At 43.7% G+C, this 20,940-nt stretch overlaps 1 protein-coding gene across 3 annotated transcripts in view; it reads left to right on the top strand.

Annotated features, from left to right (window-relative positions):
* Positions 1-20,940, top strand: part of tox2 (TOX high mobility group box family member 2) — a 234,866-nt gene that overhangs the window by 138,061 nt on the left and 75,865 nt on the right. For all 3 annotated transcript variants that reach the window (XM_059981069.1, XM_059981067.1, XM_059981066.1), the window contains exon 3: positions 16,112-16,357. In XM_059981069.1, the coding sequence (XP_059837052.1) occupies positions 16,112-16,357 (246 nt within the window). The remainder of the gene's footprint in view (positions 1-16,111; positions 16,358-20,940) is intronic.

Below are 20,940 nucleotides of genomic sequence, written 5' to 3'. Positions count from 1 at the left end.
CAGGATTAAGGAAAACCCCACGGCATTCTACAAGTATCTGAAGAGCAAGATGAAAAGACATGAATGAATAGGACCTATCAAGTGTGACAGTGGGTAAGTGTGTATGGAATCGGAGGAAATAGCGGAGGTACTTAATGAATACTTTCTTATTCTCTTCAGCTGTCCATCAATTTTGATAGAGACCGAGGCCTAAGCAAGGTTGTATGGAAGACCGGCAGTTGCCCATGCTGCTAGTCTCCCCCCTCCATGCCACCAATGTTGTCCAAGGGAAGGGCACTAGGCCGATTCAGCTTGGCACCGGTGTCATCACAGAGGAATGTGTGGTTAAGTGCTTTGCTTAAGGACACAACACGCTGCCTCAGCTGAGGCTCAAACTAGCAACCTTCAGATCACTAGACCAACGCCTTAACCACTTGGCCACACGAAAACACTTGAATTCTTTACTTAAGTATTCACCATGGAAAAGGATCTTGGTGCTTGTAGTGATGACTTGCAGCAGACTGAAAAGCTTGAGCATGTAGATATTAAAAAAGAGGATGCTGGAGCTTTTGCAAAGCAACAAGTTGGATAAGTCACAGGGACCGGATGAGACGTACCCCAGGTTACTGTGGAAGGTGAGGGAGGAGGTTGTTGAGCCTCTGGAGATGATCTTTGCATCATCAATGGGGATGGGAGAGGTTCCAGAGGATTGGAGGGTTGGAGATGTTGTTCCTTTATTCAAGAAAGAGAGTAGAGATAGCCTAGGAAATTATAGATCAGTGAGTCATGCTTCAGTGGTTGGTAAGTCGATGGAGAAGATACTGAGAAGCAGGATTTATGAACATTTGGAGAGGTATAATATGATTAGGAATAGTTAGCATGGCTTTTTCAAGGCAGGTCGTACCATACAAGCCTGATTGAATTTTTTGAAGATGTGACTGAAGAGCAGTAGATGTAGTGTATATGGATTTCAGCAAGGCATTTGACAAGGTACCCCATGCAAGGCTTATTGAGGAAGTAAGGAAGCATGGAATCCAAGGGGACATTGCTTTCTGGATCTAGAACTGGCTTGCCCACGGAAGGCAAAGAGTGGTTGTAGACGGTTTGTATTCTACATGGATGTGCCTCAGGGATCTGTTCTGGAACCCCTACTCTTCGTGATTTTTATAAATGACCTGGATGAGGAAGTGGAGGGATGGGTTAGTAAGTTTGCTGATGACACAAAGGTTGGAGGTGTTGTGGATAGTGTGGAGGGCTGTCAGAGGTTACAGCGAGACATTGATGGGATGCAAAACTGGGCTGAGAAGTGGCAGATGGAGTTCAACCTAGATAACTCGGCCTTTTCTCCTTGGTGCGCTGGAGGATGAGTGGTTCATTTTGGTAGGTCAAATATGATGGCAGAATATAGCATTAATGGTAAGACTTTTGGCAGTGTGGAGGATCAGAGGGATCTTGGGGTCCGAGTCCATAGGACACTCAAAGCTGCTGCGTAGGTTGACTCTGTAGTTTAGAACGCATACTGTGTATTGGCCTTCATCAATCGTGGAATTGAATTTAGGAGCCAAGAGGTAATATTGCAGCTATATATGACCCTGGAGTACTGTGGACCCACTTGGAGTACTGTGCTCAGTTCTGGTCACCTCACTACAGGAAGGATGTGGAAACCATAGAAAGGGTGCAGAGGAGATTTACAAGGATGTTGCCTGGATTGGGGAGCATGCATTTTGAGAATAGGTTAAGTGAACTTGGCCTTTTCTCCTTGAAGTGACAGAGGATGAGAGGTGACCTGATAGAGGTGTACAAGATGATTCGAGGCATTGATCATGTGGATACTCAGGGGCTTTTTCCCAGGGCTGAAATGGTTGCCACAAGAAGGCACAAGTTTAAGGTGCTGGGGAGTAGGTACAGAGGAGATGTCAGGGGTAAGCTTTTTACTCGGAGAGTGGTGAGTGCGTGGAATGGGCTGCCGGCAACAGTGGTGGAGGCGGATACGATAGGGTCTTTTAAGAGACTTTTGGATAGGTACATGGAGCTTAGAAGAATAGAGGGCTATGGGTAACCCTAATAATTTCTGAGGTCGGGACATGTTCGGCACAGCTTTGTTGGCCGATGGGCCTGTATTGAGCTGTAGGTTTTCTATGTTTCTAACTGAATGGATTTATCCCAGTGTTCAGCCTCTGTCTGTTAAGTGCAAAAATGTTAATTTTACAAGCAGCACAGGATGACACAACACCGAAAAAAAGCGACAGGTGTTGTGAGGTATTCTTCTGCCTGGAATCTACAGTGTGAACAAGAATTGTTCTGGGGATTCTGAGGAAAAACCATCGTAGTAACCTGTGCCCACAGACTTCAGGCTGCTGCAGAGTAACGGAGTCAGGATGTGGGTTTAATTTCAGTAAACCACACAAATGGGTTATCCAGTTTGTACAGTGTTCCCACAGTAAACTACAATGGTAATGAGCAGCAGGGAACCCACAAGGGCTGATAAAAAGTTCCTCTCACATTACCATGAATTAAGCTCATCTGTAATGATATCAAAGGAAACTCTACCAACATTGGGTTGTCCCACCAAGGCAGGTTATGCCCTCTCTCCTGAGGTAGGGAGATAGTGGGAGCTCAGTTCTGGCCTCATTCAGCCAACTATACTTGTACACATATGCCAGCCTACCAGCAGGAGTCACAGGCTAAAGGCTTTACCCTGCAGCCTTAAGCACATCACCCTGCTGGGGCATAGTCTGCCGACAGCATCTTGCCAGAGTCCTCTGTCCTGGGCCAGTTTTTCAAGTTGTCCCCAGGTGCGACCCATTTTCGAAGACCCTTCCTCTCCCAGGGATGAAGTCTTTGCATTTTCTGATAGTATTTCTGTAGGTCAGGGTTTGAACGGGAAGGTGTAGCTAGCCCCTGCTCAATCCTCCTCCTTTCAGTTCACGGAGTTCTGCCCTGCAGCCCTGTGAAGTTACCGGCCACCAGTGCAATTCCAGTGTGACTTGTTCACATTAGCGCTTTCTAATATAAATATGGGCATCACAATAGACAGTGGGAAGAGTTCTTCCAATAACACAGGAGATTCTGCAGATGCTGGAAATCCAGAGCAACAAATGGCCACAATGCTGCAGAAACTCAACACGTCAGGGGAGAAATAAGCATTTGACTTTTCCAGCCAGACCCTTCACTAGGACTGGTAAGGAATGGGGAAGAAGCCAGAATATGAAAGTAGAATGGAAGGTGGAGATTGGAGATGAAGAGGAAGATGGATGGGAGAGGGGAGAAGTAAGAAGTTGGGAGCTGAAAGATGGAAAAGTGCTGGAGAAGAATGAATCTGATAGGAGAGGAGAGTGGACCATGGAAGAAAGGAGAGGAGGGGCACCAGGGGAAGGTGAGATTAGAAAGAATAAAACAACAAAGGGGAATTGAAAAAAAGAGAAGGGGGAGAAGGAAATTTTACCAGAAATTGGAGAAATTGATGTTTATGTCATTAGGTTGGAGGCTACCTAGACAGAAAATAAGTTGTCGCTTCTCCTTGGTCTCATCAAGGCAGTAGAGGAGGCCATGAAACGACGTCATGTGTACCCAGTTCATTATTCCCTGACATCTTCAGCAATCTTCCCTGCAGGTTAAACTTAGGCAGAAGCCCTTTCGACCAAGTGCAACATTGAATATTTTTTCTAACTTGAAATTGGAAAGAAAATAAATCGATTTACATTTATTTTAAATTCCAAACTTCTGTAATTTAAATAAGAAACGAGCAGCCGCAGTTGCTCCCCACCTTCACCTTCTGTATTTTCATAGAACATAGATAGATAGTACAGCACGGGAACAGCCATTCAGCCCACAATGTTGTGCCAAACTAGCTAAAAAGCAAATCAAAATAAACGATTACTAAAATCCCTCCTATCCATATCCCTCCATCTTTCTTACATCTATGTGCCTATCCAATCGTCTCTTAAAAACCCCTAATGTATTTGCCTGTATCACCATACCAGGCAGTGTATTCCAGATATCCACGACCCTCAGAGTAAAAAACTTAACCCTCACATCTTACTTGAACCTACGCCCTCTCACCTTCAATGCATATCCTCTGGTATTAGACTCTTCAAGCCTGGGCCCACTCTATCTTCTCATAATCTAAACCTCTATCAGATCTCCCCACAGCCTCCAATGCTACAGAGAAACCAACCCAAGTTTATCCAGCCTCTTATGTTAACACATGTCCTCAAAGCCAGGCAGCATCCTGGTAAACATCTTCTGCACCCTATCTAAAATTTCAACATCCTTCCTATAGCAGAGTGACCAGAACTATAAGCCGATAAGACCATAAGATATAGGAGCAGAAGTAGGCCATTCGGCCCATTGAGTCTGCTCCGCCATTCGATCATGGGCTGATCCAATTCTTCCAGTTATCCCCACTCCCCTGCCTTCTCCCCATACACTTTGATGCCCTGGCTAATCAATAACCTATATATCTCTGCCTTAAATATACCCAATGACAGCCTCCACAGCCATTTGTGGCAACAAATTCCACAGATTTACCACCCTCTGACTAAAGTCATTTCTCTGCATCTCTGTTCTAAATGGATATCTGTAAATCCTGAAGACATGCCCTCTTATCCTAGACTTCCCTACTGTGGGAAATAACTTTGCCATATCTAATGTGTTCAGGCCTTCTTACATTTGGAATGTTTCTATGAGATTCCCCCCTCATTCTCTTGAACTCCAGGGAATACAGCTCAAGCTGCCAGACGTTCCTCATATGGTAACCGTTTCATTCCTGAAATCATTCTCGTGAATTCCAGTAGTAGTCAGGTTGGGGTTGGCATTAAACAGGAAATTAGAAATGTGTGCTATAAAGGAACAGCAGTTATAATGGGTGACTTCAATCTATGTATAGATTGGGTGAACCAAATTGGTAAGAGTGCTGAGAAAGAGGATTTCTTGAAATGTATGCGGGATGGTTTTCTGAACCAACATGTCGAGGAACCAACTAGAGAGCAGGCCATTCTAGATTGGGTATTGAGCAATGAGGAAGGGTTAGTTAGCAATCTTGTTGTGCGAGGCCCCTTGGGTAATAGTGACCATAATATGGTGGAATTCTTCATTAAGATGGAGAGTGACATAGTTAATTCTGAAACAAAGGTTCTGAACTTAAAGAACGGTAACTTTGAAGGTATGAGACGTGAATTAGCTAAGATAGACTGACAAATGATACTTAAAGGGTTGATGGTGGATCTGCAATGGCAAGCATTTAAAGATCGCATGGATGAACTACAACAATTGTTCATCCCAGTTTGGCAAAAGAATAAACCAGGGAAAGTAGTGCACCCGTGGCTGACAAGGGAAATTAGGGATAGTATCAAGTCCAAAGAAGAAACATAAATTAGCAAAAAAAATGGCACACCTGAGGACTGGGAGAAATTCAGAGACCAGCAGAGGAGGACAAAGGGCTTAATTAGGAAAGGGAAAAAAGATTATGAGAGAAAAGTGGCAGGGAACATAAAAACTGACTGTAAAAGCTTTTATAGATACATGAAAAGAAAAAGATTGGTCAAGACAAATGTAGGTCCTTTACAGTCAGAAACAGGTGAATTGATCATAGGGAACAAAGACATGGCCAACCAAATGAATAACTACTGACTTCACTAAGGAGGACATAAATAATCTTCCGGAAATAGTAAGGGACTGAGGGAAATACATGTTAGTAGGGAAGTGGTGTTAGGTAAGTTGAAGGGATTAAATGCAGATAAATCCCCAGGGCCAGATGGTCTGCATCCCAGAGTGCTTAAGGAAGTAGCCCAAGAAATAGTGGATGCATTAGTGATAATTTTTCAAAACTCTTTAGATTCTGCATTAGTTCCTGAGGATTGGAGGGTGGCTAATGTAACCCCACTTTTTAAAAAAGGAGGGAGAGAGAAACCAGGGAATTATAGACCGGTGAGTCTGACATCGGTGGTGGGAAAAATGCTAGAGTCGGTTATCAAAGATGTGATAACAGCACATTTGGAAAGAGGTGAAATCATCGGACAAAGTCGGCATGGATTTGTGAAAGGAAAATCATGTCTGACGAATCTTATAGAATTTTTTGAAGATGTACCTAGTAGAGTGGATGGGGAGAGCCAGTGGATGTGGTATATTTAGATTTTCTAAAGGCTTTTGACAAGGTCCCACACAGGAGGTTAGTGTGCAAACTTAAAGCACACGGTATTGCGGGTATGGTATTAGTGTAGATAGAAAATTGGTTGGCAGACTGGAAGCAAAGAGTGGGATTAAACGGGACCTTTTCAGAATGGCAGGCAGTGACTAGTGGGGTACCACAAGGCTCAGTGCTGGGACCCCAGTTGTTTACAATATATATTAATGATTTAGACGAAGGAATTAAATGCAGCATCTCCAAGTTTGCAGATGACATGAAGCTGGGCGGCAGTGTTAGCTGTGAGGAGGATGCAAAAAGGATGCAGAGTGACTTGGATAGGTTAGGTGAGTGGGCAAATTCATGGCAGATGCAATTTAATGTGGATAAATGTGAGGTTATCCACTTTGGTTGCAAGAACAGGAAAACAGATTATTATCTGAATGGTGGCCGATTAGGAAAAGGGGAGATGCAACGAGACCTGGGTGTCATTGTACACCAGTCATTGAAGGTGGGCATGCAAGTACAGCAGGCGGTGAAAAAGGCAAATGGTATGTTGGCATTCATAGCAAGAGGATTCGAGTACAGGAGCAGGGAGGTTCTACTGCAGTTGTACAAGGCCTTGGTGAGACCACACTTGGAATATTGTGTGCAGTTTTGGTCCCCTAATCTGAGGAAAGACATTCTTGCCATAGAAAGAGTACAAAGAAGGTTCACCAGATTGATTCCTGGGATGGCAGGACTTTCATATGAAGAAAGACTGGATCGACTAGGCTTATACTCACTGGAATTTAGAAGATTGAGGGGGGATCTTATTGAAACGCATAAAATTCTAAAGGGATTGGACAGGCTAGATGCAGGAAGATTGTTTCTGATGTTGGGGAAATCCAGAACATTTAAGGTCACATTTTAAGGATAAAGGGGAAGCCTTTTAGGACCGAGATGAGGAAAAACTTCTTCACACAGAGAATGGTGAATCTGTGGAATTCTCTGCCACAGGAAACAGTTGAGGCCAGTTCATTGGCTATATTTAAGAGGAAGTTAGATATGGCCCTTGTGGCTAAAGGGATCAGGGGTATGGAGAGAAAGCAGGTACAGGGTTCTGAGTTGGATGATCAGCCATGATCATACTGAATGGCGGTGCAGGCTCAAAGGGCCGAATGGCCTACTCCTGCACCTATTTTCTATGTTTCTATGAATCTTCTCTGAACCCTCTCCAATGTCAGTATATCCTTACTAAAATAAGGGGTCCAAAACTGCCCACAACACTCCAAGTGTGGTCTCATGAGTGCCTTATAGAACCTCAACATCACATCCCTGCTGTTATATTCTATACCTCTAGAAATGAATGCCAACATTTCATTTGCCTTCTTCACCACTGACTCAACCTGGAGGTTAACTTTTAGGGTATCCTGCACAAGGCCTACCGAGTCCCTTTGCATCTCTGCATTTTGAATTCTCTCCCCCTCTAAATAATCTGCCTGTTAATTTCTTCCACCAAAGTGCATGACCATACACTTTCCAACATTGTATTTCATCTGTCACTTCTTTGTCCATTCCCCTAAACTATCTAAGTCTCTCTGCAGCCTCTCTATTTCCTCAACCCGCTCCTCCACCTATCTTTGTATCATCGGTAAATTTAGCCACAAATCCATTAAAGGGTGCAGAGGAGATTTACAAGGATGTTGCCTGGATTGGGGAGCATGCCTTATGAGAATAGGTTTAGTGAACTCGGCCTTTTCTCCTTGGAGCGATGGAGGATGAGAGGTGACCTGACAGAGGTGTATAAGATGATGAGAGGTATTGATCGTGTGGATAGTCAGAGGCTTTCTCCCAGGACTGAAATGGTTGCCAAAAGAGGACACAGGTTTAAGGTGCTGGGGAGTAGGTACAGAGGAGATGTCAGGGGTAAGTTTTCTACTCAGAGAGTTGTGAGTGTGTGGAATGGGCTGCTGGCAACGGTGGTGGGGGCAGATACAATAGGGTCTTTTAAGAGGCTTTTAGATAGGTACATGGAGCTTAGAAAAATAGAGGGCTGTTGGTAAGCCTAGTAATTTCTAAGGTAGGGACATGTTCGGCACAACTTTGTGGGCCGAAGGGCCTGTATTGTGCTGTAGGTTTTCTATGTTTCTATTTTAACCCATGGCCTCTGATAGTAGTCTCACCCAACCTTGGTGGAAGAAGCCTGCTTGCGTTTACCCTACCTATACTCCTCATAATTATGCACACCTCTATCAAATCTCCCCTCAGTCTCCTACGCTCCGGGGAATAAAGCCCTAGCCTATTCAAACCTTCCCCTTTAGCTCAGCTCCTCAAGTCCTGGCAACATCCTTGTAAACTTTCTCTGCACCTTTTCAGTCTTATTTACATCCTCCCTGTGGGTAGGTGACCAAACCGGCACAAGAATTAGCCTCACCGTTTAATTTCAACATAACATCCCATCTCCAATACTCAGTACTTGGATTTATGAAAACCAATATGCCAAAAGCTTTCCTTACAACTGTATCTACTTGTGACACCACTTCCAATGAATTATGGATCTGTATTCCTCGATCCATCTGTTCCACCACATTCCACGGTGCCCCACTGTTCAGTCTGTGAGATCTACCGTGGTTGGTCCTAGTGCGACACCTCACACTTGTCTGCGTTAAACTCCATCTGCCATTTTTCAGCCCATTTTTCCAGCTGGTCCAAATCCCACTGCAAATTCAAAAATTTTTTGAATTTTTTGAAGAAGTTACGAGGAATGTTGACGAGGGTAAGGCAGTGGATGTAGTCTATATGGACTTCAGCAAAGCCTTTGACCAAGTTCCACATGGAAGGTTAGTTAAGAAGGTTCCATTGTTAGGTATTAATGCTGGAGTAATAAAATGGATTCAACAGTGGCTAGATGGGAGATGCCAGAGAGTAGTGGTGGATAATTGTTTATCGGGATGGAGGCCAGTGACTAGCGGGGTGCCACAGGGATCTGTTTTGGGCCCAATGTTGTTTGTAATATACATAAATGATCTGGATGATGGGGTGGTAAATTGGATTAGTAAGTATGCCGATGATACTAAGGTAGGAGGTGTTGTGGATAATGAGGTGGGTTTTCAAAGCTTGCAGGGAGATTTATGCCGGTTAGAAGAATGGGCTGAACGTTGGCAGATGGAGTTTAATGCTGAGAAGTGTGAGGTTCTACATTTTGGCAGGAATAATCCAAATAGAACATACAGGGTAAATGGTAGGGCATTGAGGAATGCAGAGGAACAGAGAGATCTAGGAATAACAGTGCATAGTTCCCTAAAGGTGGAGTCTTATATAGATAGGGTGGTGAAGAAGGCTTTTGGAATGCTGGCCTTTATAAATCAAAGCATTGAGTACAGAAGTTGGGATGTAATGTTAAAATTGTGCAAGGCATTGGTAAGGCCAAATTTAGAATATTGTGTGCAGTTCTGGTCACCGAATTATAGGAAAGATATCAATAAATTAGAGAGAGTGCAGAGACGATTTGCTAGGTTGTTACCTGGGTCTCAGCACTTAAGTTACAAAGAAAGGTTGAACAAGTTAGGTCTCTATTCATTGGAGCGTAGAAGGTTGAGGGGGGATTTGATTGAGGTATTTAAAATTCTGAGAGGGATAGATAGAGTTGACATGAATAGGCTGATTCCATTGAGAGTAGGGGAGATTCAAACAAGAGGACATGATTTGAGAGTTAGGGGGCAGAAGTTTAAGGGAAACATGAGGGGGTATTTCTTTACTCAGAAAGTGATAGCTGTGTGGAATGAGCTTCCTGTAGAAGTAGTAGAGGCCAGTTCAGTTGTGTCATTTAAGGTAACATTGGATAGGTATATGGGCAGGAAAGGAGTGGAGGGTTATGGGCTGAGTGCGGGTAGGTGGGACTAGGTGAGATTAAGAGTTCGGCACGGACTAGGAGGGCCAAGATGGCCTGTTTCCGTGCTGTGATTGTTATATGGTTATATGTTTGTTAGTCTGTCCACTACACCCCCAATCTTGGTGTCATCCACAAATTTGCTGTTTCAGTTAGCTACGTTATCAACTAGATCATTGATATAGATGACAAACAACAACAGAGCCAGCACCAATCTCTGCAACACTCCACCAGTCACATGTCTCCAGTCAGAGAGGCCACCACCTACTACCACTCTCTGACTTCTCCTATTAAGCCAACATCTAATTCAATTCCCTAAAGGTTAACTTGCAGGTTGAGTCAGTGGTGAGGAAGGCAAATGCAATCATTTCAAGTAGACTGGAATATGAGAGCAAAGATGTGATGCTGAGGCTCTGTAAGGCATTGGTCAGACCACACGTGAAGTAAACTGAGCAGCTTTGGCCCCTTAATTACGAAATGATGTGTTGGCATTAGTGACAGTCCAGAGGAGTGCCTGTGAATTATTTAAATCTACTCCTCGTCTTTTTCTCCCCAGTCCTGCTGAAGGGTCTCAGCCTGATACGTTGACTGCACTTTTTCCCATCGATGCTGCCTGGCCTGCTGAGTTCCTCCAGCATCTTGTGTGCGTTGCTCAGGTTTCCAGCATTCCAGTTTTCTCTTGTCTCTGACATCCTCCCTCTACTTACCTCCAATCACCTTAAAATTATTCCTCCTCATATTAGCAATTTCCATTCTGGGAAAAAGTCTCGAACTGTCTACTCTAATTTTGTACACCTCCATCAATTCACTCCAAAGAGCTCACTCAACATGCCCTCTTGTCTGGCAGTATACTGGTAAATCTCCTCCGCATCGTACTTGCTCAAATTCTTTGAAGATGTGACAGAGAGTTGATGGTGGGACCTGTAGGTTTCTACAATGCATTTGATAAGATGCCAGATAGGAGGCTGGTGCATAAGCTAAAGACAAAGTGTGTTATCATGGACTGGGAACTGGCTGTCTCATGGGAAAGAGAGTTGGAGTTTGTATTGGTTTATTATTGTCACACATACCAAGATACAGTGCGAAGCTTTTGTATTGTGTGCCTTCTAGACTGGCCATTTCACACATACAGTAATAGACCGTGAAAGTAAACAGTACAGAATATAGTTACAGAGAGAGCGTGGTGCAGGTGCAAGACTGAGAGATCAGGAGTGAAAGCGTGCATCTTTTAGTGCATAAAAGCTCTGTTCAAGAGTGAGGTAACAGCAGGATGGAAGCTACCCTTGAGTCTGCTGGTATGTGTTCTCTGCCTGATGGGATGGAGGGGGGTGGTGAGAGGAATCCTTGACTATATTGGCTGCTTTCCCAAGGCAGCAGGAAGTGTAGAAGGTGTCAGTGGAGGTGGGGGTGGAGGGGCTGATTTCTGTGATGGGCCACAATTCTTCAGAACTCTGTGAAAACTTCCTGCAGTCTCAGACGTCCTTTTCATACTGGAAGGTGGTTGGTAATCGTGTGCTCCAGGGTTCGATTCTTGGCTCACATTTGTCACCGTTCACGTCAATGGACAGTTTACAAGGTTAGCAAGCTTGACAATGGTATGGAAATAGGTGGATACTGAGATTGGACAACAAGGTAGAGAGGGAAAGAGTGACTGAACAATGGAATGTACTGTGGGGAAATATGAGGTCATGCACTTTGGCATAAGGAATCACAAAGCTGATTATTATCTAAATGAATGCAGTATAAAGAGATCTGGATATTCTAGTGTATAAATCACAAGTTAGCCGGAAGGTCCGACATACAATTAAGAAGGCAAACTAGCCCTTATTGCAAAGGGATTGGGGTTTAAAAGTAAGGAGGTTTTGTTGCAGTTGTGCGGGGTATTGGTGAGACCTCGCCTGGAATACAGTGCACAATTCTGAATCTCTCACTAACGAAAGATGTAGTAACATTGGAGAATGTACAAAGCAAATTCACCAGGCTAGTTCCTGGGGTGAGAGGGTCTGTCCTATTAAGAGAGTCTATACAGTTTGGATCTGTATTCCTTGCAGATTTCAAGAATGAGGAGAGACCTTATTCAACCATATACATTCCTAAGCAGGTTTGGCAGGGTAGATTATGAGATTTTCCACCGTTGGGAAAGTCTTGAAGAAGGGGAGAAGGTGACAAGATCAGAGACTGTGTGTGGAAACTCCCTCTCACAGAGAGTGATGAACCTCTGGAATTCTCAGCTCTGGCAGGGAGAGGAATGCTGGAACATTGGAAGGATTTAAAGTGGAAGTAGGTAAATGTTTGACAGAAGGAGGAATTGAGAGACCTGAGGAACTAGCACAGAAAGAAAGAGTTGAGGCCAGCGTAGGTCAGCCATGGTTACATTTAATGGTGAGGCAGGATTGAGGGGCTGAGTGGCCTGTTCCTTCTCTTGTGTTCTGAAGACTGACCTACCTCTTATTTTGAGATTGTGATCCTCTGTTCTGCACACCCCATACGAAGGAAACATCACCCCAGCATCTACCCTAAGAAATCTCCTAAGAATGATGTTTTTTTTTAATGTTTTTGCATTTGTTTTAACTTTCAAGAAGGTAGACCCAATGTGTCTAATCTTTCTTTATAGAGCTATCCCAACAGACCTACATTTTCATGATCCGATGTGGTCCCACCAAGGCCCTGTAATGCTGCGGATTATCTTTACCCTTGCTCTCAGACTCTTCTCTGACAAAAAACTTGGTGTTTGCATTCATAATTGCTTGTGTGTGGAAACACCTTTGCAGATAATCCCTTCCTCTCTCTCTCAACATTTCAAAGGTACTTTGCTCTTCCACAAAATGAATGATTAATTTTACAAGTAATAAAGAATTGATTGCATTGTGTATTTTTTCCTGTGATTGATTAATGGAAATGAGCTGAGTCTTACAGTTGAGGTGTCTACATAATCTCAGTGGACTGGAGAGGTTTATTGGAATATTTTCAGTGACTAGAAGTGGAATTTCTTCACCGTGTCTATAAACACAACTCCATTCACTGTCTCTCAGCTTCAACAGTGTTGGATTGGCGTAAAAATGGTTATTTTTCATGTAGTTTCCCTTGCCTATGCTTGCTTTTAATTTTAAATAATCACCTACTGTACATACATGTCATTGTTCAGTTAATGTTCTAGTAATTACCTACAATTACTTCAATATTCCTAGAAACTTCTCAGTTTTCAGTAGCAGGTGTCACCATCTGATTCTGTCTATTTTACAGATTAATTGTCATCACTGCAATGCTGTTATCTCTAGTTTGAACATGGGACGACCACAACTAGTTTTTTCCCTTGTCTTACTCTGTTCGTTCTTTCTTCGTGTGGCACTGCCATATATGTTCAGATTCATGGAGCATTGCTGCCCTGAGGAGTTCATATGCAAGGAATGTCAGCTAACCCAACATCTCAGAACAAAGTGGCTTAGCTTGAGGAGGAGGAAGCTGACCTGTGATATGGTGGAGAATTTGCAGATGAGCTCCAGATGTCCTTTAATGAGATAGTGTCCGCCCCAAGAGAGCCACAGGTTGAGACTCCAGACCAGAAGGAAAGAGAAGGGTGGGTGACCATAGGAAGGAAGCACAGCCAAAGAGGTGCACACTGTCTGGCGACATCAACCCAGAGCTGGAAGTGTCCAACCATTTTGAACATCTAGCGATGCTCGACGAAGGCCATGAAACCTCTGAGGTGGTAGGCAAGACAGAGGAGCCTCTCTAATTCTAAAGCTAAACCCCATAAAAAGGAAGTAGTGATAGTAGGGGACTCAAATATCAGGGAGTTGAGAATCAGGCATGTACTGACAAGGAGTCTCATACAGTGTGTTGCCTCATGTGTACCACCTTGTTAAGGGACTTCTGAAAGTCCAGATATACAACATCTACTGCATCTCCTTTATCTATCATATGTGTAATGTCCTGAAAGAATTCCAACAAGTTCATCAGGCAAAATTTTCCCTTAAACTTTGTCCAAAGATAGACTTTGTCCTATCTTGTCCTGTGTCTCCAAGTACTCCATTACTTCATCCTTAACAATTGACTCCAACATCTTCTCGACCACTGAGCTCAGGCTAACTGATCTGTAATTTCCTTTCTGTTGCCTTCTTCCTTTCTTAAAGAGTGGAGTGAATTATTAGACATAAATTTACAATGGGGGCTGTTGAGTTAGAAAGTGCACTGTGTGAGAAGGTAGACTCATCACTATCAACATCTAGACGATGCACAGAAGTGATTAGGAAGACTAATAGAATGTTGGGTTATATAATGCACTCAGTGGAGTTCAAGTCTGGAGATATTCTCCACAAGCTGTATACAGCAATGCTCTTGTGAGGCCACTCCTTGAGTACTGAGTACAATTTTGGTCTCCATATTTTGTGAGGGATGTGAAGGCACGGGAAAGCATTCAGAGAAGGGTGATGAAACTCATTCCAGGTCTGCAGGGTATGACCAATGAAGAACGATTAAAAGAATTAAATCTTTTTAGCCAAAGTAGACATAAAATAAGAGGAGACATGATAGAAGTTTTCAAAATCGTTAAGGGTGTAAGTGAAGTGGATGCCAGCTACTATTTCTAAATGAAACCATCAACAAGGACATGGGGCCATAGGTGGGGACTGGTTAAGGGGAGATTTCAGAATAACATCAGGAAGCATTTCTTTACACAGCGAGTCGTGTACACATGAAACAAACAACCCAGTTGTGTAGTTGACAGCAGTACCTTAGAGACTTTCAAATCTAAACTCGATAGTTATTTCAACACACTATGTGAATAGGAATTTGGCAAGCTTTGCTGGGCCGAATGGCCTGTTCTTTTCAAAAACTTTCTAATGTTCCAATGAATAAAATTGCTAGCAAGTTTTATGCCTCATTTCTGGCTTCTGACGAACCCCTGGATCACAAAGACATCAGGATTCAACAACTGATATTTAATCTCATATGTAAGGCAGCAATCAAGCCTCACCACTCAATCTTCACTCTCCTGACATTACTGATGACCCATATCAGACAGGAAAATTCCACCACAGGACTTGTGGAAAATTCCACACTCGGACTTGTCAAATCCTCAGGGAGGCAGCTTAGCAAAGTCACTGTCTCATGGTGCCAGAGACCTAGGTCAGTCCCAACCTCCGGTGCTGCTCTCCCTCTGCCTGGATAAATTCCCCTGCTGCTCTGGTTTCCTCCCATGTCCCAAATTGGCCTGTGTAAATTGTCCCCAGGGCGTAGGAGAGTGGTAGAGTCTGAAGGGAGATAATGAGAAAGTGGGGATTATAAAGACATTGGGCTTAGCCTAGGATGTGTATTGGGTGTTTGATGGTTAGCATGGTGTAAGTGGGCCAAAGGGCCTGTTTCTCTCCATGGCTCTCATAACCAGATCAGACTGTTGAATGCTGGAGAAAGGATGAGCAGCCCTTCTCCATCCAATGACTGTGTTGCTGACGAACTTCTCAATCCCGAGCGGTTGGGGGAGGTTGGACTGAAATCACTCCTTTCCCACAAGGAAGCATTTTGTGTGGCTTTCTTAATGACTGCAAGTCCCTACAAAGGTGTGTGAAGTATTCTGAGAGGAGCATTGGGATCTTTTCTTCCATCCACGAATGGTATTTATCCAGAACTTTGCATATGCATGGCCTCTAGCATAGTCAATGATCCCTCCCATCTGTCCAACAATATATTTGACCCCCTACAGCGGTACCATGGCATTAGGACAAGGACTGTTGGGATTGGAAACTGCTTCATCCCCACAAGGCCGTAAGACTACTGAACTCCCTGCCACCACCCAGGTCTCACTGCATGAAGCACCAGTAGCATTAAACTGTTTACTTTTTAACTTATGTTGAACATGCACCTTATTAGTTGTTAATTTCCTAGTGGTAATTTTACTTTATGTGTTTTGTGTGTGAGTTATATGTACTGTGCTGTGCACCTTGCTGTGGAGGAACATCGTTTCATTTGGAGGTACTCATGTATACAACTGAATGACAATACACTGAACTTGAACTTTAAAATGGTGGTAAGATGGAATTTTGAAATGGAAATTCTGTAACCATGAGGGAATTGCAACACACAAAATGATCCCTGGTGTCTTTGTTTTGGTAAATATTCTTTTCACTTCCTCCTTTTAGAACTTCTCCAGCCAGGGTCTGGGTGATGAAGACTATGAGATTCCTCCAATTACTCCTCCAAATCTCGGAGACCCTTCCTTTCTTCACCTGATGGATCCATATGGAGGCTACCACTCACTGTGCCATGCTACTCCAGCCAACGGTCTCCTTCCTCAATACCCCTACCAAGGCATGGACCTCCCTGCGATCATGGTGTCCAACATGCTGAGCCAGGATGGTCATCTGCTCTCAAACCAGCTACCAATGGTCAGTGTTTACCCTTTGACAGGTCAACCTTCCCTTTGAAGGTCTTTGTGTTGGACTGTTAATTTTGGATAAAAGATTAGGGTTAGAACAATTCTATTCAAACCTTTGGATCCTAGATCAAATAGACATGAGCTGCACAGTGGCATAGTGTTTGTTTTACAACAGACATGATTGGGGTTCAGTTGCCACCACTGTGAGGAGCTTGTACATCCTCCCTGTCACTGCATGGGTTTCCTCCAGGTGCTCCAGTTTCCTCCCACATTTTGAAAGCTACGGTATGGGTTAGGCTTGTGAGTTGTGGGCTTACTATACTGGAGCCAGGAGTGTGTCAGCATCCCTAGCACATCCTCGGATCGTGTTGGTAATTGATGCAAATGACGTATTTCATTGTATGTTTTGGTGTTTCAATGTACATGTGGAAGACAAAGATAATCTTCAACTCTTTCAAATAAGAGCTGCAGTCCTGGGTTAGAGGTTTGTAGAGCAGTAGAGTGTTGTACAGTGCCACTTGTTACGATGATACAGCCCCAGAGATGTATAAACCATACATCCCAAAAATTGACACTTGACAAAAATACTTCAACAGTTTTACTAAACAACCACAGAGGTAAAGGAAACAAAGCAATTACCTGCTATCAATTACCCTATCCTATTGGTCTCCACTGCTGACAATGACCTTGTTCTACTGATGCCCATAGTGCCCTGTTGTCAATTAGTTCATTCTATTGATGTCCTAAGTGTCCTGTTGGTCTCCACAGTGCCCTGTTGTCAATTAACTCATCTTATTGGTCTCCGCAGTGCCTTGCTGACAGTGACCTCGTTCTTTTGGTGCCCATAGTGCCCTGTTGTCAATGCCCTTGTCCTATTGGTGTTCACAATTCCCTGCTGTCAATTACTTTCTTCTGTTAGTTCTCACAATGCCCTTTTGTCAATGCCCTAGTCCTGTTGGTGCCCATAGTGCCCTGTTGTCAATGCCCTTGTCCTATTGGTGTTCACAATTCCCTGCTGTCAATTACTTTCTTCTGTTAGTTCTCACAATGCCCTTTTGTCAATGCCCTAGTCCTGTTGGTGCCCATAGTGCCCTGTTGTCAATGACCTCGTACGATTGGTCTCCACAGTACCATGTTGTCAATTATCTTGTCCTATAGTTGTCCACCATGCCCTGTTGTCAATTACCTCATCCTGTTGGCATTTGGAACTTCATTAAAAGGCTTCTTGTGGCAGGGAAATTTCATCTGGTCCCCCACTCTTCTTCAAAAAACCATGTGAGTTGTGGTGAGGGAGCAGGTAATCGTAATACCAGTCCGTGGGAGGAAGGAATTAGTCCTGGACTAAATATCCTCGGCAGCTTTCCAGGCCATGTGTACCTCCTCGGCCGGTGGTGAGAGAGTGGGGCTTGAAGCGCTCTGTCTCCCTCGGACAGTGATGTAGTTAGCACTGGATGATTGCAAGTGTCACTCCACACAGGAGGGTAAAAGAAAGGGAATTGTTAGTTAGTTAGCCTAACCTCACAGGCTGAGAAAGAATTGGAGCCTATTATTAAGAATGAGGTTTTGAGGTATCTGAAAACTATGTCAAAGTCAGCATTGTTTCTGTAAGGGAAATCTTGCCTGACAAACCTGTTGGAGTTCTTCGAGGAAGTAACCAGCAGGTTAGACAAAGGAGAGGCAGTGGATGTCATTTACTTGGATTTTCAGAAGGCATTTGATAAGGTGCCACACATGAGGCTGCTTAACAAGATAAATTCCTATGGCGTTACAGGAAAGATACTGGCGTGGATAAAGACGTGGGAATAAAAGGGGCTTTTTCTGGTTGGATGCCAGTGGCTGGTGGTGTTCCTCGGGGTCAGTATTGGGTTGGCTACTTTTCACATTGTTTGTCAGTGATTTAGATAATGGAATTTATAGCTTTGTGGCATACTTTACAGATGGTACAAAGATAGACGAAAAGGTAATGCTGAGGAAGCAACATGATTGCAGCAGGACTTAGACAAATTGGAAGAGTGGGCAAAAAAAGTGGTAGATGGAATAGAGTTGGGAAGTATACATATGATAATGCATTTTGGTAAAAGGAACAATAGTGCGGACTATTATCTAATTGGGGAGAAGGTTCAAACATTGGAGGTGCAGAGGGACTTAGGAGTCCTTGTGCAAGGCTCCCAGAAGGTTAATTTACAGGTTGAGTCTGTGGTAAAGAAGGCAAATGCAATGTTGGCATTTATTTCAAAGGGAATAGAATATAAAAGCAAGGAGATGATGCTGAGCCTTTATAAGACACTAGTCAGGCTGCACTTGGAGTACTGTCAACAGTTTTGGGCCCCACATCTCAGAAAGGATGTGTTGTCATTGGAGAGAGTCCAAAGGAGGTTCACGAGGATGATTCCGGAAATGAAGGGTTTAACATATGAGGAATGATGGGCAGCTTTGGGCCTGAACTCTGTGGGATTCAGAAGAATGCGGGGGGATCTCATTGAAACCTACCGAATGTTGAAAGGACCAAATAGGGTGGATGTAGAGAGGATGTTTCCTGTGATGGGGGTATCCAGAACTGGAGGGTGCAGCCTCAAAATTGGGGAGTGATCTTTTAGAACAGAGGTAAGGAAGGTTTTTTTTCCAAAGAGTATTAAATAGCTTTGATTGGTCCTATTCTCTTGCTCTTCACATACTTGTAGAATGCTTTGGGGTTCTCCTTAATCCTCCCACATTCCAGAGATGTGTGGGTAGGGGTTAGTAAGTTGTGAACATGTTAACCCCAATCACTTGTGGGCTGCCCCCAGTGCACCTCAGATTATACCGGTCGATGATACGAACGGTATATTTCACTGAATGTTTCGATGTAATTAAAGTTCAAAGTAAATTTATTATCAAATTGCATATATGTCATCATATAAAACCCTGAGATTCAGTTTATTTTGGGCATGCAGAATAAATCTAATAACCATAATAGAATCAATGATAAACCATACCAACAGCCAGTGTTCAAAAGGCAACTAACTATGCAATAACAAAAGTGAAAAAGGAATAATGAGTAAATGAATAAATAAATAAATGGATGAATGAATAAACAATACATATCGAGAACATGAGATGAAGAGTCTGTAAAATGAGTCCATGGGTCTCGGGAACAGTCCAATGATGGGGCATGAAGATGAGTGAATTCTGGTTCAAGAGCCTGATGGTTGAGGGCTAATAACCGTTCCTGAACCTGGTGGTGTGAGTCCTGAGGCTCCTCTACCCTCTTCCTGATGGCTGAGGGCTAATAACCATTCCTGAACCTGGTGGTGTGAGTCCTGAGGTTCCTCTACCCTCTTCCTGATGGTTGAGGGCTAATAACTGTTCCTGAACCTGGTGGTGTGAGTCCTGAGGCTCCTCTACCCTCTTCCTGATGGTTGAGGGCTAATAACTGTTCCTGAACCTGGTGGTGTGTCCTGAGGCTCCTCTACCCTCTTCCTGATGGCAGCAGTGAGAAGAGAGCATGGCCTTGATGGTGGGGATCGTTGATAGACAGCGCTCCATGCAGATGTGCTCAAAGGTGGGGAGGGCTTTACCCATGATGGACTGGGCCATACACACCACTTTTTGTCAGATTTTCTGTTCAAGGGCATTGGTGTTTCCATTCCAGGTTGTGATACGGCCAGTCAATGTCCCCTCCACTACACATCTATAGAAGTTTGTTAAAAGTTTTAGATGCCATGCCAAATTTTCACAAACTCCTAAGGAAGTAGAGGCCCTGCTGTGCTTTCTTTAAAGCTTATCTTAAAAGTTTTTATCTTTAAATAGAGGAATTTTAATGATGCACCATCAATAACTCACACTGAGACGTAAGGCGAGATATCGGCTTTTATTGACTGGAAGAAGGAACCAGGAGTGAGTGTCCATCAAACTATGACCTGGAGACTGAGGCCGAGTGTCAGGCCTCAGATCGCCTTTATACAGGGGCCTGTGGGAGGAGCCACAGGAGCAGTCAGCAGGGGGCGTGTCCAGACAGGCACATAGTTCACCACATTTAATGATGTAGGTGCTGTTAGAAAACTAAAGGTATGTCAGGGTCACTGTGGAAGAGCAGAGAAGGGAAAGCGTTCGACTAGAAGTTCCAGGACTCAGTGCTGAAGGCTCAGCCACAATGTCAAAGTGAAAAGTTGGAGAACTCCACTTTCAGCACCCTAGCCTTTCCAGGAGAAACTCAGAATCCAGGGATACTGGTCTCTGGATGCTGGAATTCTGAAATAAAGTCAGAAACATTCAGCAAGCCAAGCAGCATCCGTGGAGGGAGGCAAAGTGAAGATTCAGCAGAACCTCTCCTGGGCCTGATACCTGCCAGCCTCCCAAACACTGTTTGTAATTATATTTGTCCTCAGTGTGTGATGCAAATCTAATCATTGGAGTCCATCAGCAAGTTGATCACTGTGTGTTATGGTCCCTCCCTGGATCTGCAGCAGGAATTTATAAAAGATTATCTGTAAGAAGAAACTCGCGTTCAAGTCTGTTGTCATTTAATCATGCACATGTATGCCGCCAAACAAAACAACATTACTCTGGACTAATGTGCACAAACAGTACATATGTGTTTCCTTCCTTGGCTCT

Source organism: Hypanus sabinus, chromosome 9 (genome assembly GCF_030144855.1).
Source record: "Hypanus sabinus isolate sHypSab1 chromosome 9, sHypSab1.hap1, whole genome shotgun sequence".
NCBI lineage: Eukaryota > Metazoa > Chordata > Chondrichthyes > Myliobatiformes > Dasyatidae > Hypanus > Hypanus sabinus.
Note: the sequence above shows the minus strand (reverse complement) of the source record. Positions and strands in the feature narration are given on the sequence as shown.